The 15,292-nt window shown below is 49.5% G+C and overlaps 3 protein-coding genes across 3 annotated transcripts; all 3 read right to left on the bottom strand.

Moving 5' to 3' along the window:
• Window positions 1–3,101: 3,101 nt before the first annotated feature.
• On the bottom strand, window positions 3,102–4,327 carry UCRPA7_6227 (putative carboxypeptidase a2 protein; the record flags this gene model as incomplete). Its single annotated transcript, XM_007918766.1, has 5 exons — window positions 3,102–3,412; window positions 3,466–3,747; window positions 3,798–3,909; window positions 3,967–4,202; window positions 4,255–4,327. 5 exons carry the CDS (start codon window positions 4,325–4,327, stop codon window positions 3,102–3,104), a joined length of 1,014 nt encoding a protein of 337 aa, XP_007916957.1.
• Window positions 4,328–5,990: 1,663 nt separating this feature from the next.
• UCRPA7_6226 (hypothetical protein) lies at window positions 5,991–10,396 on the bottom strand (the record flags this gene model as incomplete). The annotated part of the gene is made up of 4 exons (XM_007918765.1): window positions 5,991–6,034; window positions 6,128–8,599; window positions 8,650–8,874; window positions 8,971–10,396. 4 exons carry the CDS (start codon window positions 10,394–10,396, stop codon window positions 5,991–5,993), a joined length of 4,167 nt encoding a protein of 1,388 aa, XP_007916956.1.
• A 3,396-nt stretch (window positions 10,397–13,792) lies between these two features.
• UCRPA7_6225 (hypothetical protein) lies at window positions 13,793–14,824 on the bottom strand (the record flags this gene model as incomplete). The annotated part of the gene is made up of 1 exon (XM_007918764.1): window positions 13,793–14,824. One exon carries the CDS (start codon window positions 14,822–14,824, stop codon window positions 13,793–13,795), a length of 1,032 nt encoding a protein of 343 aa, XP_007916955.1.
• Between the last annotated feature and the right edge of the window lie 468 nt (window positions 14,825–15,292).

Genomic DNA, 15,292 nt, shown 5'->3' with positions numbered 1-15,292 from the left:
ACTGTGATGGAACTCGTTAACAACGAGACTAGTCGACCCCACAATGTCACTTCTCCAGATACTCGGGGTACGTTTGCTCCGGATAATATCTTGGCTTTAAGGGCATTAACTGGGGATGAAGGAGACTTTAAAATGGCCGGCACAGCGCGTCGTCTCCGAACTGGTAGATCTAGATTTGGGATTGCCGATAGCGACATAACTACAGCGCCATGGGGGTTTCAGCCACTTTCTGCGCCCTACTGTTGCCAGCTCTGGTAATAGGACTTATCGATAGGCAAGTCATGTTTATACCATGCGATGTACTTTCATCCAATAGGATTGAAACTGACGGACTTCAAGGCGCCCCATCGTATCTCAGTTTAATGTCGTCCGCACAAATCTGATTGACAACGAAACGACGCCATTGCAGGTTGGAAATGGCAATTTTGCTTTCAATGTCGACAATACTGGCATGCAGGTAAAGCACACTCTGTTCAAACCGCATCTGAGGCTTAATAAGGCTCATCTTCTACCAGACATTCCTCCCGTTCAACACTCTTTCGAGTTGGGCCTGGCATAACGATTCCTTACCCACGGATGGGTTCGTGATACTAGGATCGGAGCATCCGCTAAGCTAACAGTTTATGCAGCGAGAAGATTAGCGACTACCACGGCACACCGATGTTGACGCATGGGAGAAATGTCTCTTATGACAATCCCGATCCAAACTTGCCACAGGCTTCACAATGGCTGATTGGCAATCCGAACCGAATCAATCTAGGTCGTATTGGGCTCAAATATAATAACAGGACTCTCGCAGCCTCGCAAATACAAGATCCCACCCAAGAACTTGATCTTTGGAACGGGATCATAATTTCAACCTTCACAGTCAATGGCCAGGAGGTAAAGGTGACAACACAGGGCGACTTTGGATCTGATGGAGTCACTTTCCAAATTGACTCTTCATTAGTCTCCTCAGGGGAGTTAGAGGTTGAGCTAGACTTCCCGTATCCACCAATCCACTCTACAAAATACAAATATGAGGTCTTTGCGGGAGTCTACGACTTCCCGTTGAATCATACAACGACTATTGTTAGCACCCGCAAGGGGGCTAGCACCGCGCATATTTACCATGAGCTACAGGAGACAAAGTATTTCGTCAATCTCAGATGGCCATGTAGTTCTCATCTCTCATTGTCGAGAAACGAGCCACAAGGATCAGCTGCCATTACTGCCCATCGGTACACATTATCACCATCCTCTAGGGCTACCACTACATCTTCCACTATTGTCTTCACTGCACATTTCTCTCCAGACAAAAGGGTACCCGACCTACCGGCTTCGATCCAAGAGCAAAACAAAGTTGACTGGAACGATTATTGGAGTGAAGGTGGTTTTGTCGATCTCACAGCATCTACGAACCCAAATGCAACGGAACTACAAAGACGAATCATCCTCTCACAATATCATGTTCGCGTCAATAGCGCTGCAAAGGGTCAATCGCCGCAAGAGAGCGGACTTATGAACAATGGGTGGTATGGTGAGTCATGATGTTCTTTGAAACACTGTGTCGGTCCTTACTCACCCGGCTTCCTTCAGGTAAGTTTCATATGGAGATGGTCATCTGGCATAATGCGCACTGGGCGACTTGGGGTCGACAGAAGCATTTCGATAATGTCTTCCCTGAGCTCTACGAGAGACTGTTACCGTCATCTCTTGCGAGAGCAAAGGCAATGGGATGGGAGGGAGCCAGGTAAGCCTTTGACCTCAAGCTACAAACCGACTGAAGCCTACGCGTTATTAATACGGAGCAAATCAGATGGCCGAAAATGACAGAGCTTATCACCGGTGTCAGCTCTCCTGGGGGCATCAATGCTCTGCTGATGTGGCAACAGGTCAGTTCTGCTACAGAACATTTGACTTAACTATGCTAACTTTCCTAGCCCCACATCATGTATCTTGCAGGACTTGCCTACCAAGCATCCCCGACACGTCAAACCCTTGAACGATGGGACCCCCTATTGACAGCCAGTGCTGATTACATGGCTTCTTACGCCTGGAAAAACGACACTTCGGGACATTATGATCTCGGCCCACCGTAAGAAACAAACGATCAACCCAAGAGATGAAGGATATGCTGATATGTAGGGCAGTGCCTACGGCGTGACTGAAAACACACCACCGACTGAGTCTTTAAATTTGGCCTATGAGGTGAGTCTGTCTGACAAGTTGCTTAAACATGAAGTCTCACACTGGACACAGATTGCGTATTGGAGGTACGGCCTCGACGTGGCCCGTGAGTGGAAGAAAAAGCTAGGTCAGCCCGTACCTGAGAAATGGACGACGGTCGCCGGGAGCCTAGCGCCTCCACCCCAAGTTGATGGCCTTTACTGCGTTTACGAGGGGTTAAACAGCTCGTGGTGGGAAAATCCTTCCCTTAATGGAGATCCGCGAAGTTTGATCATGCTCCAAGGCATTCTTCCAGATACTCCAGCCGTTGATCCCGCTATTGCTTTGAAAACCGCCGATAAAGTCTGGGAGGTCTGGACCGATGATAAGATTCGCGGTTGGGGCAGACCAGTCTTGGCTATAAACTCTGCAAGAATTGGGAATCCGAAGAGAGCCATTTATCATCTGACTGCATATGATTATTGGCAGTTCGATGACGCAGGTTTGTTCAAGTTAAGCACAACTCGCAAAGACTAGATCGCTAATCGTTTTTTCTTTTAGGATTTGCCGTTCGCGGTGGCGATGGTAAGTTCCAATGTACTATGTTTTTATTTGGGATCTTACTAACTCTCCACAGGAGGAACACCGCCACCGTTCATGCCTGGAAATGCTGGCTTTCTCTATGCAGGTGAGACGAGACACAGTTGATAATGTTATTTGTCAAACTAATGGATATAAATAGTGGCATACATGGCTGCCGGATGGCAGGGGTCGACAGGCGATGCACCGGGGTTTCCCAAGGATGGGAGCTGGGTGGTGAAACATGAGGACTTGCGTAAGGCTCTCTAGAATTCAATAGACAATCTCAAAGTTCAACAATCATGATCTCATTATAATTTGCTGGTCTTCATTTCAGGCTCACGATGCCCTATACATTCTCTACTCTCCACGCTTTAGACCATGTTGAGGAGCAGATACCTCACGCCCGCATAAGCTTCCTCTCCGCTGGGAACAATCTGCGAAGCCGGAAGAACAAATCCATAGTTTCCGGTGTCGCGTAGCTCGGATGTAAACGTATAATCAGCCTTGACCACATCATTAACATAGTCAACGCTACTTCCAGTTGCCTGATAGATTGTGGAGCAAATGGGCCCATATTTGAAAGAGGTACCATGAACAGCTTTGATAGCTGCGACTGCTCCTTTAGCAAGCGCTTGAAGCTCAGTGTTCTTCGCTGCCACTGCTGTGCAAGAATATCCATAAGCTGTAGAATGAGGTTAGTCATTTATTTTGGTGCAGATCCCATCCTTGACTTACGAGTCATGAACAGCTGTGAGTATGAGTGGTAGTCGATGTACAGTTTGAGGCCTTGCGCAGTTTTGATGCTTTGAAGATAAGAGGAGAGAGCCTGGGTCTCTGGTGCATCTCCCTGAGATGTTCCTTTAAAGTCTTCAGCACACGGGTTGGTAGATGCCCCTCCCGAGACAGACCACATGTACGGCCAATTGCGATTGATGTCGTGACCAATGCAAGTGCTACCGGAAGTGCTCTGCCTATTTTTGCGCCACATACGATCTGTGGTCTGCGTATAGAGGAACCCTGTGACTGTTAGAACGGGGTAGTGGCCTGATATAAAAAGCTGCACCTACCATCTGGATTCACCACTGGAAATATATAAAAGTCGTATTTATCCACAAATCCTTTGATCTCGGTTGACGATGCATAATTTGTTAGGAGGTTATAAGCAAAATACTCAACGACCTATAATTAAGTACATTAGTTTGATGAGCTATCCTTCAACCCAGGTGCAGGACTGACCATAGTTCCAATCCATTCTCGAGCGTGTACGGTTCCGTGAAACACGATAGCTGGCTTGACACCTTTCCCGGAGCTTCCATAGATGTGAATACCGGTGATGGCGTTCCCGTTCAAGGATTTTCCAGACGTAACGACTTCAGAGTTGGAAGGATATGCCGCTTGCAGGTCTTTTAGCCATTGAAGATGATCTGCATACGCATGGTACGAGTTGAACCAGGTGGCATTTACAGCAGCAGCTATTGCGTGTTAGATACGGTTCTATCAATTGAATCTCCCATCATCACTCACCAGCATATGCAGCATAGTTAGACTCTTCTGCAATGGATGCACCCAAATCTTCGTGCATCGTTACGGCCCCCATCCCTGCAATTTCCGTGTTGAAAGCCTCGATTTGGGATGGGGGCACCATAATGTCGGCAAAAGCCCCAGCCTTTGGTGCACCTTTCCAAGTCTTCAATTGTAGCTTGTTGACAATCTCCGTGACTTTAGAAGCGTCAGTGCCAACTGGTATCCGTACTACCTTGAAGCCATCATATGATACGGCGCGTGGCTCCACCGCCGCGGCTGACGCTACGGCAGCAAGCGCAAGATAGGTGACGATTAACCTCATAGTGAGTATTGAGCGACAAATAGGTGGTGTGCCGCAGAAAAGACTGTCAATCCAACGTTCTGCCAAGTTAATATACGCCTCCAACGCACACTCGTGCGAAGATCTCTGCTGACATTAATGCTCCCAGGAACCTTCCTAATTAGGCACTTGAATGAGGCCAGCTGGCGGTTGCATCAATGACTTCGAAAACTAGCAGGGCTTTGTAACATCGACCGTAGGCCTGCCGAATAAACGTGAAGCGGTATAGCATAAACTCAGCAGCCAAGAGCCGAGATCGACAGCCCTCTTCGATAAGGGCCACCCCACTCCCGGGAGAATCCCCAGATGGTCTATGTCAGATGCCGGACAGGGATGTAATCCCACCCCTGCCAGTGAGGCACCTACCAAATTGGGGTCTAGATTGAGTTCTAAATCCTACATAGCGCGGTCGAGAGCATTACAAAAGGGAGCTGCCCTTGGGTTGTGCTGCGTGATAATATAATGTATGTGACGTACAGACGCCACGTCTTTTATCAGTCCTGGTTTTCTCCGATGCCTCTCTCAAGGACTGCAGGTTTGGTGCGGGATTATATAACATCCTTGAACGATGCGAATAACCGTAGAGCTTAATCTGAGACGCCTGGGCTGTTTTCTGGCTAGCAAATCACAGCCAAATAGGGCGAGAGTGATGGTTCCCCTGGTAATTACCCGTGTGCTGGTGTACCAAGGGTTCATCCACCAATATACATAATACCAACATAATGAATTATAGAGATTGTGACTGTTTGCTTCCTTTCCTGAATCTTTGGGTACAATTTTAGAGTTTACCTCAGGTTTATACCATTCGTAATCGACTTCTGATTGCGCTCAACGGCATTGTGACCATACTGTTTTGCCTATGCTTGAGCATTACCAATAAATCTAAGTCCACTGACGAGATGAGAGTCAGTATAGTTCAGAACGTATTGTGATCTACATTTCAGCTGTTCTCATATCAGACTCCTTATAGGCCTTTACAGCCAATATTGCTCCCACGCTTCTTTCCATCTCTTGGTTTTGAGCTCAGTCAACCAGTCATTGAATGCAATCTTCTCGCCGTTGATTGTCATGACCCCAGAAGAGAGTCCGCCCCATCCGTCAACTGGAGCTTTTACGTACTGGTGGCCTTTGGCGCAGGTGACTCTCCAATCTGGCTTCGCGTCCTCGTCGCCCCTTTCTACGGCTAGCTTGTGTTGGTAACATTCCTCACATAGGTTCAACTCAGTGCAATAGTAACAAAGATACACTGGCCCGTCTGTCTGAAAGTTGTTGACCATTTTTTGGCATCTTTTGCATCGGAGAGGCTCCGAAAACAGAAGGTCCCCATCCGACTTGATGACGTCTGGCTCTGATGGAGCAATAGAGTGCGGAGTGTCACCATTGACGTCTTCATTGTTTAGGGGTTCTTCGGTAACAATATTGGCTTCAGGCGCAGGTGGCCTAGGGATAGTCTCTAGAACAATAACATCAGTATGGTCTTTTCTACCAGGATTCATGATAAACGCAAATGATATCGCGAGAAGCATGGCTCACCTTCTGGTTCCTTATCCTCTGTAGGACTGGAATTGTTGGCCCCGTCTTCTCCAGGAGGCGTCGGTGGTCGGTCTGTGTCATCTTGTTGCTCGAAACCAGGGTCCCCATTCATTAAATCTTGTCGATGTATCTCCTGGTCCAGGACATAGAGTTGACAAGTGGCCGCAATCTCCGCATCTCGATCAAGCCCCAGACCGCGCAAGCAAGATAGAACCTTGGCCAGAGTTCTCAAACTAATACTGTCATTCCAACCAGTTGTGTCCACCAGCCCGTTATAACAACCTTCGAAGGTTGCCTCTAGGGCTCGCTGAAATTCGATACTCGGGCCTAGCTTCTTCGTCATCAGTGCGAGTGGTACGGTTGTCTGAGACTGTGTTGCATCAAACTCGTTTCCCATGGCCTCCGAGACATGCGCAACAAGAGTTTTCATCTCATCATACGCTTTCGTCTTCATCGTAGGGTCGGCCGTGTTGCGAAAGTCTTCGGTCAAGATATCTGCTAGCATGAAACAAGCCTCTGATCGTTGTGCGGAAGTGCTTTGCTCGTTCTCAATGACTTGATTCAGGAGGACCTTTGCTTGCGCACAATGCTCTGGCTTTTGTAGGACTCTCCAACGATATTCGGCTTCGAACAAACGCCAGGCAGAGCCCCACATGCTAATTGTGAGATCTCTATCATCATTGAATTCCGAGTAGAGAGAGAGCACATATTCGTCGTCTCCATTTCCGCCCCCAGCTCTCTGAATCAAGTCATGTCGGTCTTCAAGTCTCGGCCAGAATAGGAACTCTTGTCGTTGTTCCCTTGTCAAATCTTTGAGGAAAGCGACCGCTTTCGCCCACTCCTCCTTTTTGACGAGATACTCTAAGATCCTATGTAAATGCTCTTCCCATATACTGATTTTCTGTTCTTGCGCTTCTCTGAACACCCTCAGAGCCTCGTCGATTTTATCCTCCAGTACAAACACGGCCGAAAGATATCCATATGTTTCACAGATAGATGCCTTGCAGTCGTCGGTTGCTTTGTCTTTCTCCGACAGACTCGGCCAGAGTGCAATGGCATGCTCGTAAGCCTCCCTAGACTCAGAAAGTCTCGTCTTTTGTAACTCTGCGTCGTCGTCCGAACGATGCTCTGCTTGAAAAATCTTTCCCTCTCCTATGCTGACGTACGTGTGGAAACAAGACAGATCATCTTGATAGTCTTGAGCTAATTGGAGTGCTTTATCCAAGGACTCTAAGCCTTCATTGGTAAAATCACCATATTTGAGTGCCATACCAATTGATCGATAGGCTTGTGGGGTTTTTGCGATATCCCAAAAAGCATTCGCGACAATCGAAATCGATTTTGCCGAAAATACATGATGGTCCTTTTCGAACTCCTCGAAATAATCTCGCAAGTCCCTGTTCTGCTCCAATTCGGGTAGATCCTTTCCTGACAAGAGCGCTTGATGTGCATAGCGGAAAGATAGATCAGCGCGAAATTGAGAATCAGCACTGAAGAACCAAGTATTGATATGACCCCGAGCCAGAGTGATGAAAACACGGGATGGTGTCTGGATGAAAGGCCGCATCCAATCTGTGACAGTCGAAGGGCAAATGCCCGAAGAAAGCCTGATGGCTTTTGTTGCCCACTTTCTCAGCATCTCCAGATCGCTTTGGCGAAGCGCATCGTCGCCGTACGCAAACACTCCTGGATTATCCGAGTAAGATCCCAGGGAGTAATAACCGTGGTTTTCAACGTTTGCTAAGGCGTTGTCTTTATTGCTGAGGATGGCATGAATGCTGGTGATCACGCTCGATGCTTCAATATCATCCAGATCATCAATATCAATGTCCCTTAGATGGTTCAACCATTGTTGCGCAGCATAGGTCACGAGATTTAAGTAGGAGTTCTTGGCATCTTTCGCACCTTCGTCGCATAGAATGCGGGCTAGTACTTCAAGAATTATGGCATTGCCCGATGATGGACTACTTCGTAATCCAGAGTGATCGACTTTCTTCTCACGGAAGTAAGCTCTGAGCAATGGTTCTTGAAACCCTAACCAAGCGCTAAGATCGTCTACACTGTCGGCGTTTTCGTCATCTTTGTTGTCATCCACTTCGTCGTGGCTATCGTGTTCATTCTCACTAGTGTCAGACTTCGCATCCTCTTCTTCAGACCATGTTGAAAGTCGCAGTAGTCGAGAAGATTTGTTGTCCAGCTCTTCATCAACATTGATCGTCTGTTCCGATGCAATAATGGATACAAGCTTTTTGGCCATGCCCAGAAGAAGCTGCTCCTTGCTGTATGCTAACCAGGCAAAGAACTTGCGGAGCGCTTGGCGTTCTTGATCGGAACGGTGTTTCCAGCACTCTTCTAGCATTTGTTCGTAGAGCGACCGTGTATTTTCAGGAAGATTGTCCAGCTCCTTCCAAATGGGTCCCTCCCGTCCGATGGCATTGAAACGTCGTAGCATATGCTCAATGTATCGGAGGTCTAAAGAGTCAGCAATAGCATGTCACAAGCATCTCGATCGCGGAACTCACTGTCCGACTTCTGTCTTAGCTTTAAGGCAATCCGTTGTCGTAGCTTAGGGGTAAGCTTGCGTAGTCTAGAGAAGTTCTTGATTTGGTACGAGACAATAATTCGGATGTCTCTGAATATTCGTTCTTTAACCAAATCTAAGCGTCTGTACTCGGCAGTTGGTGCTTCCGTGAAGACATCTGCGGGAGTTGTGGTAATGATGATTTGAATTCTGGCTCCAGTTTCCGCTATTTTGTTAATAAAGCGTCGTATATCACTTTTCTCCTCTTCTTCAGCCTCTTCTATGCCATCAAGAACGATTATCATTCGACGGTCTGATTTACTTGAGAATTTTGAGAAGAAGAGCACTTCCTCAAGTCTCTCGTTGTCGTTAGTATTGAAATATGTTTGATTGGCCCAGTCGCGCTGACGTGACATATCAGTCAAGATATCCTCACGGTATCGTGTATCTTGCTCAGCCGCCTGGACGGCGCAAGCACACAAGACTGTAGTGTAGTTGTTGGCCCAGCGAGTTGCCTCTTTGAAATAAAAGTGGGCAATTGACGAAGTCGGTTCGTAGTTCAGCTCTCTTCGCAGAGTCTCGATAATGAATCCGGTGAGTGTCGACTTTCCCATTCCGGCTTCTCCAGTGATCCATAGTAGCCTGATCTTGTCCTCAACAATCGCCGTAAAGCCGTCTTCGGACGGGAGCCAATCAAAAGTGCCCGGAGCGTAACTACGACGACTTTCCTTGTATGAGTTCTCCCAATTGACGGCATGGCAGTTCCTGAGCCGTTGTCGAACTTCATTCAGTGCAGTCGACTTCCTGGCCCCCGAGTCAACAAGCCCATCCTTTGGTGCGCCCTTGCCTCCCCCTTCGCGCTCACGTAGACGCTTGTTGAGTGTAGTAAAGTTGCTTTGAAGGAACTCCTTGAGGGCCTCGCTATTATTACCCATATCTCGAACAGCTGCTAGCGTTTCTTGAGAGGTCAGGGCAGCGTCCCTGGCAAAACCCTTGGTCTCTATGACCAAGAAGTTGGTCTGCTCAAAGCGTTGGTCGAGTCCTGCGCCAAGAGCCCTCACATCACGGCTGGTCTCAATAGTCTGGGCTAGAGTAGCCATCATGGTCGCCTGTTCTAGCCGCTGCAGGTGCTTGTGCAGAGTCTCATAAGCGCTTTTCAGATTCGGGTCACCATTGTCAACGAGATTCTTAGCCCATCTCACGAACCGTCCTTTAATTCTGTACTTTCTCGCAATGGCGCATATCCCAAGCAGCGATACAAACACGCGCATCAAGACAGCTTTGAAGTTCTTGCTATCCGGCAACTTGCTTTCCAGAATCTGCAATCTCTCCAGGAAAGCGTTCATGATATCAAAGAAAGATTCAATCATATCATAGTCATCGCTGACTGCCTTTGACGCGCTCATCACGTACGTGAAAGCCGTCAGGATCGCGGATGCAGGTGGAAACGCCACGCTTGCCGCATTTGCGACATGGCCAGCAACACCCACGATGATATCGGAATTGTGCGAAACCAAGGCACGCAGCTTATCGACCTTGGTTTTGTCATGGCGATACTGTGAGAAGACATCCAGCTGATATTTCTGCTCGGTTCGGATGGCGGAAACGGTCCATTTTCCAGGATCAAGAAGCCTGAGATCGGGTCCTCTCTCCTTTTCACTACCACTGTCTCTAGCGTAATCTTCTAGTGCTTGATTCCAAAGTCCTCCAATGTCGGTGCCATCCTCCTCATTGAGAATGCTTCCCATTTTAGGGTTCCAATGGCAAAATCAACCGCTCAAAAGAATGAAAATTGAAACTGACAGCGCGACAAGTTTGACAAGCAAATCGAAGCAGAGATGATCGCCGCGCAAGTGAAGGAAATGAGATTTCGACGTTTCAATTTGAAGGATTCTGGGCACGGAGCTCATGTCTCCACCCTCAGGGCTGAGCGCCCGAGAGCTGAATCTCCAGGATGTGTTCGCCAATAACAATGCCTGTTCATCCCCATCCAGAGCTGGGTCACTATGCTTTGTAAGGCGCTCACATGGGATACCAAAAACGGCGCAATTTTCCCTTTCCAGAAATACATGACGACCCAAGAGACGCGTATCATGCGCTTTCTTGACTGGCTCGCGGTGACTTCATTGGTAGGGCATATCACCGGTCCAGGGAGTATGTGACCCCTGAGCATCTATCGTCTCAGACTGGACAGCAGCTATTTGGATTGTTTTCTTGTTTCCTTGAAGCGGATCAGGCAAGTATTGATGTGCTGTCCTGATCGCAAATTATTTCTCGGTCGGCTCACTGATCCTCGCTAGACTGGGGTCTGTGTTTTGGTCTACGTGTATTTCTAGCGCGTTTGGCGATCGAACCCACAAAAGTCTGTGCCGCTTCGCATCAAACAAGAATCATCTTGGCCCCCACCACTCGCTCTTCATTGTTGCTACTCAGTTGCTCTACAGCTTCTTTGGCTCCATGGCAGTATGCTTCTCCCACAAAATTGTAACTCATCGCCTTGCCAATAGCTTCGTCTTGCTCCACCGGCCGAAGGACGCATGCTATATCTAAACCCCACAAGACTGTTATAACATCTCCTTCTTCCAGGTGATGGTTTCCAAGGCCAATGAAGCCAGTGTCAGTGATGAACCACCTTCTCTCGCAGTACCTCTGTCTTGTGTATTCGAGCCAATAGGGATCTAACCCGTACTTTTCCATGTACGGCATGACCTTCGTTTGTCGAGTTTTCTCCTCCTCGGGCGTTGACCTTGGCATCTTCATGACATCAACCATGTCAACCAAAATCTCACCAAATTGCTGCGGCGTCGTCCCTTTTTCTTCGAACCCGTGATGAAGTCTGCCTCCTTGAAGCGACATGGCCCAGGCTGTATCGATATCATCGCCATCAGCGTTCGTGGGCCCGTACAACGTCGTCGAGAACCTCTCCTCATATACGCGTCGACAAAGGTCTCGCTCCTCGCGAAGATCCATGAGCAAGCCGCCTATGTGATGATGCTCGCTTCGATGGACCACTTTGCCAATGATATGACCTTCAACATGTAGTTCGTGTTCCTCCCCTGGCTCCGGCACGACATACTCGTGGGTGTTCTTGAATCCGGCAACTCTTTCCGAGTCCGGCAAGGGGCCGCCCACATCTGAAGTGTCGGTGATGCGCCAATCCGGCACCCATGACGGCACCCGGACTCGTTGCTATGCGGTACCGCCCCAAGCAAGATGTTCAGGGCTCCCGAATAAGCTGACTCCGCTTCAATGAAGCCTCGAGTCGTATCTCGAAAGACCTCCAGCGTAGACTTCTCATAATCCGGTCGAAGCAACGGCGAGTTCAGCTTGTATTCAAGAGTACTAATCCCAAGCAGGGCGAACACCTTATCCCGGGGATCCCCTGCAAGACGACGGCGGAATGTGCTCAGCAGCTCCTCGAAAGCCCACCGATATGTTGGTCGGACCACCTGCCCGAAGAGGGGTGCGAGAAACTCGCTTCCGGCCCGAGATCGCCAAGCTAAATTCATTGCACAAGCATGGCCAATTCCATCAATAGTCCTCGTACTGTCGTACTTCTCGCAAATTGATCCACACTTGTACCTATACCATGCCGCCGCAGCTTTGACATGGTGCCACTCGATGGAATGACTGCCGCAAATAAGCCAAGCTTCTCGAGCAGGAAGCACCTCCTGCACTACCCAAATTCGCTCGAACCATGAACGATCGTAGAAGGCTGAGAAGGCTGTCCATGCTGCGTCGTTATCAAACGGAACACCGAGTTTCTCAGAGTCTGCCTGTGTGAGATTCTCCAGCGTCTCGACCTTGCGTCTCTCTTCGCCGTTTTCGTAATCGCGGAAGACATCGTCTCCGAATCCCTTAGTAAGGCCGGCCACGCGTTTGATCCAATCCACGGCTAGCGCAGTGTCACCTCGCTCCGGCCCGATCCAGGCTAACACGCTCTGGGCTCCTGTATAGCACGTTAGTTTTGAGTGGACAACATCAGGTTAGAAGAGCACCTACGGTCGTATATAAGGGTCATTTTGCTGACTTGAGCGGCCTTCTCCTCGGCGTCTTTCTGGTTGATGCAGATCTGGTCGACCCAGAGGTATTCGTTTGGATTTGCACGGAGGCTCATGTCAAGCGCCTCTGCCAGGTTGTGCGTAATCTGCAGCACTTTCCCATTGCATGTTAACGGAACGGTTGAGAAGCTGTCGCCCCATGTGTAGGATAAAGCAGTATACTTGGCTGGGGCTTCTTTTGGCTGCTGCTCGCTGCTTAGTTCAAATTCATCTAGTTGGCACTGTAGTTGTCCGCTATCAGAGCGTGTTAGCTTGAGCAGCCTGATGCTGTCCTGGCGTGCCAGGGGTTCGTATTTAAAGACGTCCATCTTGAAGTGATTCAAGGAAAGTCTAATTGTGAATTTGAAGGAACAATGTCTCTATGATCTTGGGCTCATATATGTTCGAGTTGAACAGGACTCGTGTTCAGCATTTCTGCAGTGTTGCCTTTGCCTTGGAAGGATGAGCATCGTGGGCTGTCGTTGGCAGCACCACAGCCACACTCTCCACCCAAAGCTGCTGCCTACCATATGGACGTTGACAGCTGAAACATGGAAGTCGCCACATTTCACATCTCAGTCGCATAAATCAATACTAGATAGCAACTATCAAAGCATAATATCTAACTTTTAAATTGATATTTGGAGATGATTTTACAGTGGAGAGCGGGTTGATATATCTCCAGGGGAAAAGTCGGCATATCAAGTCCTTGAGACAACTTAGGCTACTAGATAGTTATACATCCCGGGGAAAGTGAAGGTTAATAACTAAATAAGGGTATGAAATGCTTTATCCAACTCCAAACCATGCAGCTCCCGCCTGTATCATCTATGCTAGCAAAATGATACATTAGACACGCCATACACTAACTGTATAGCCAAAGTCCATAATACAAGAGACAGCGAGCTCAAGTGCTTCTCTCCGCACGAGCACACACCTGTCCCTCCTCTATCGTAAAGTTCATCCAGTACATGAAGCAGCCCCGACGCCTGTGCCAGGGCAAGAGAAGACCAATCCGGATGCGCCATGGTTCGCATCGCATCGCAAAGGGTTGAAGTCCAAAAGGGCGCGCGGGGACCTCATATGCGGATCTGCTACGAGCCGTCAGCCCAGCACGATCCAGGCGTCGGAGTTCTGCCGTCTGATCCTGCCCCTCTCCTCCTCCTCACTCTCCTCCTCGTCTGTGCTGGTGGAAGCTGCGTCGCGTGCTCCTCGTTCGGGAGCGTCATTATCGTCGCATATCTGGTTCAAAAATGCCCAGTCGTCATCCTCGTCGGAAATATCAGAAATCAAATCAGGTGCCTGGTTGTCAAGTGTGTGTAAATCATGCAAGGAAATAGCGGGAGAGAAAAGGGAATGCTCGAGCTCGTAAACAATCTGCAGGGGCGTCGCTGTTGTGTCAGCGGCTGTTAATCCAAAAGCGTGTGTCTCGGTGTCGTTGGCGGTGTAGAGTTCCTCCTCGTCAGGGGAAATCAGAAAGCGCGCCAGGGCCTCGTCGTCCCCTAGCGCAGCGAAGGACAGGTTCAGGGGCAAGTCGCGAGCCTGCCCGTGGGCATGGTCGGACTTCCTCTTCCTGCCTCGCTTGGTGGCCCTCATGTTGAGAGTGTATGCCGGCTCGTCATGGACGATGGCGTCGAGGTTGAACCCCGAACCGCGCTCGTGCTCGTCGTCATACAGGAGACCTAGACGGTACAGTTCAGCATCATCGATGGTGACGCGTCTCTTGACAGTCCTCGCATCACGGAACGCCTCCTGGCGCTCCAGCGACGGAGGCCTTCGCCTGTGGCCATCACTGGGGAGCGGGACGCTACTGTGGGCTAAGTCCCGGCCCTCCTCGTCCTCGCCCTCCCATCCCCGGCGGGCCTGGTTGTGCAGGTAGGAGCGGCGGACAAGAGCGTCCTTCCCAGCCGGTGCTGAGCGGTGATATGCTGCGAGGGCGGCGAGTTGATATGGGCGCAGCTCGCGAGGCTTGGGATAGCTCAATATCTGGGCAGACTCATAACGCAGACGCCACAAGTCCGCTTTGTCTTTCTCAAGCCGGGAACTGGGTTTCTCATGGGCCGGGCCCGGTGGCAGGTGCCGGTGCTCGGCGAGGTGTGCAAGCTCGGAAGCTGAGTCGTGAAGTGCTAAACCCATTATGCCGTCTTTATATGGTGAATCTAATGAAGTGTCTTGTCTGTTTGATGTGATGATCTGTTCTATTCTGTTCTGCAGAATGCTACTGCGCTCTTGCGGCCAAATTGATGACAAGTGTGACGAATCGAGCTTGCCGGTGCGCCAATGCGCTGGTTGTCACACTCTAGCTTGAGACAGACGGGGGGTTCCTTTTGGTGAGCTCTTCAGCATTCAAGTTGCGAAGGGCCTCGAACAAAGGAGAAGTATCGATTTATACAGGCATCTCTGCCTACCTCGCCGAGGATGCGCTGATTGGCCACATCCCCAGAGCGAGGGAGTCATCGACAGCCACCTTGACGGGAAGGCCTCCTGATCGCCCGGCGCTGTCGCCTATTGGGTGCATCACCGCCAGGTGACTCACCTTCGCCGCGTAAATGCTGAAGAGCACCGTGGCGCAGTCGCCCGCCTAGAAAGCCCGCTCTAATTAAC

The sequence above is a fragment of the Phaeoacremonium minimum genome (genome assembly GCF_000392275.1).
Source record: "Phaeoacremonium minimum UCRPA7 unplaced genomic scaffold PA7_03_scaffold_455, whole genome shotgun sequence".
NCBI lineage: Eukaryota > Fungi > Ascomycota > Sordariomycetes > Togniniales > Togniniaceae > Phaeoacremonium > Phaeoacremonium minimum.
The sequence above is the reverse complement of the archived record's forward strand: the minus strand, read 5'-3'. Positions and strand labels throughout refer to the sequence as shown.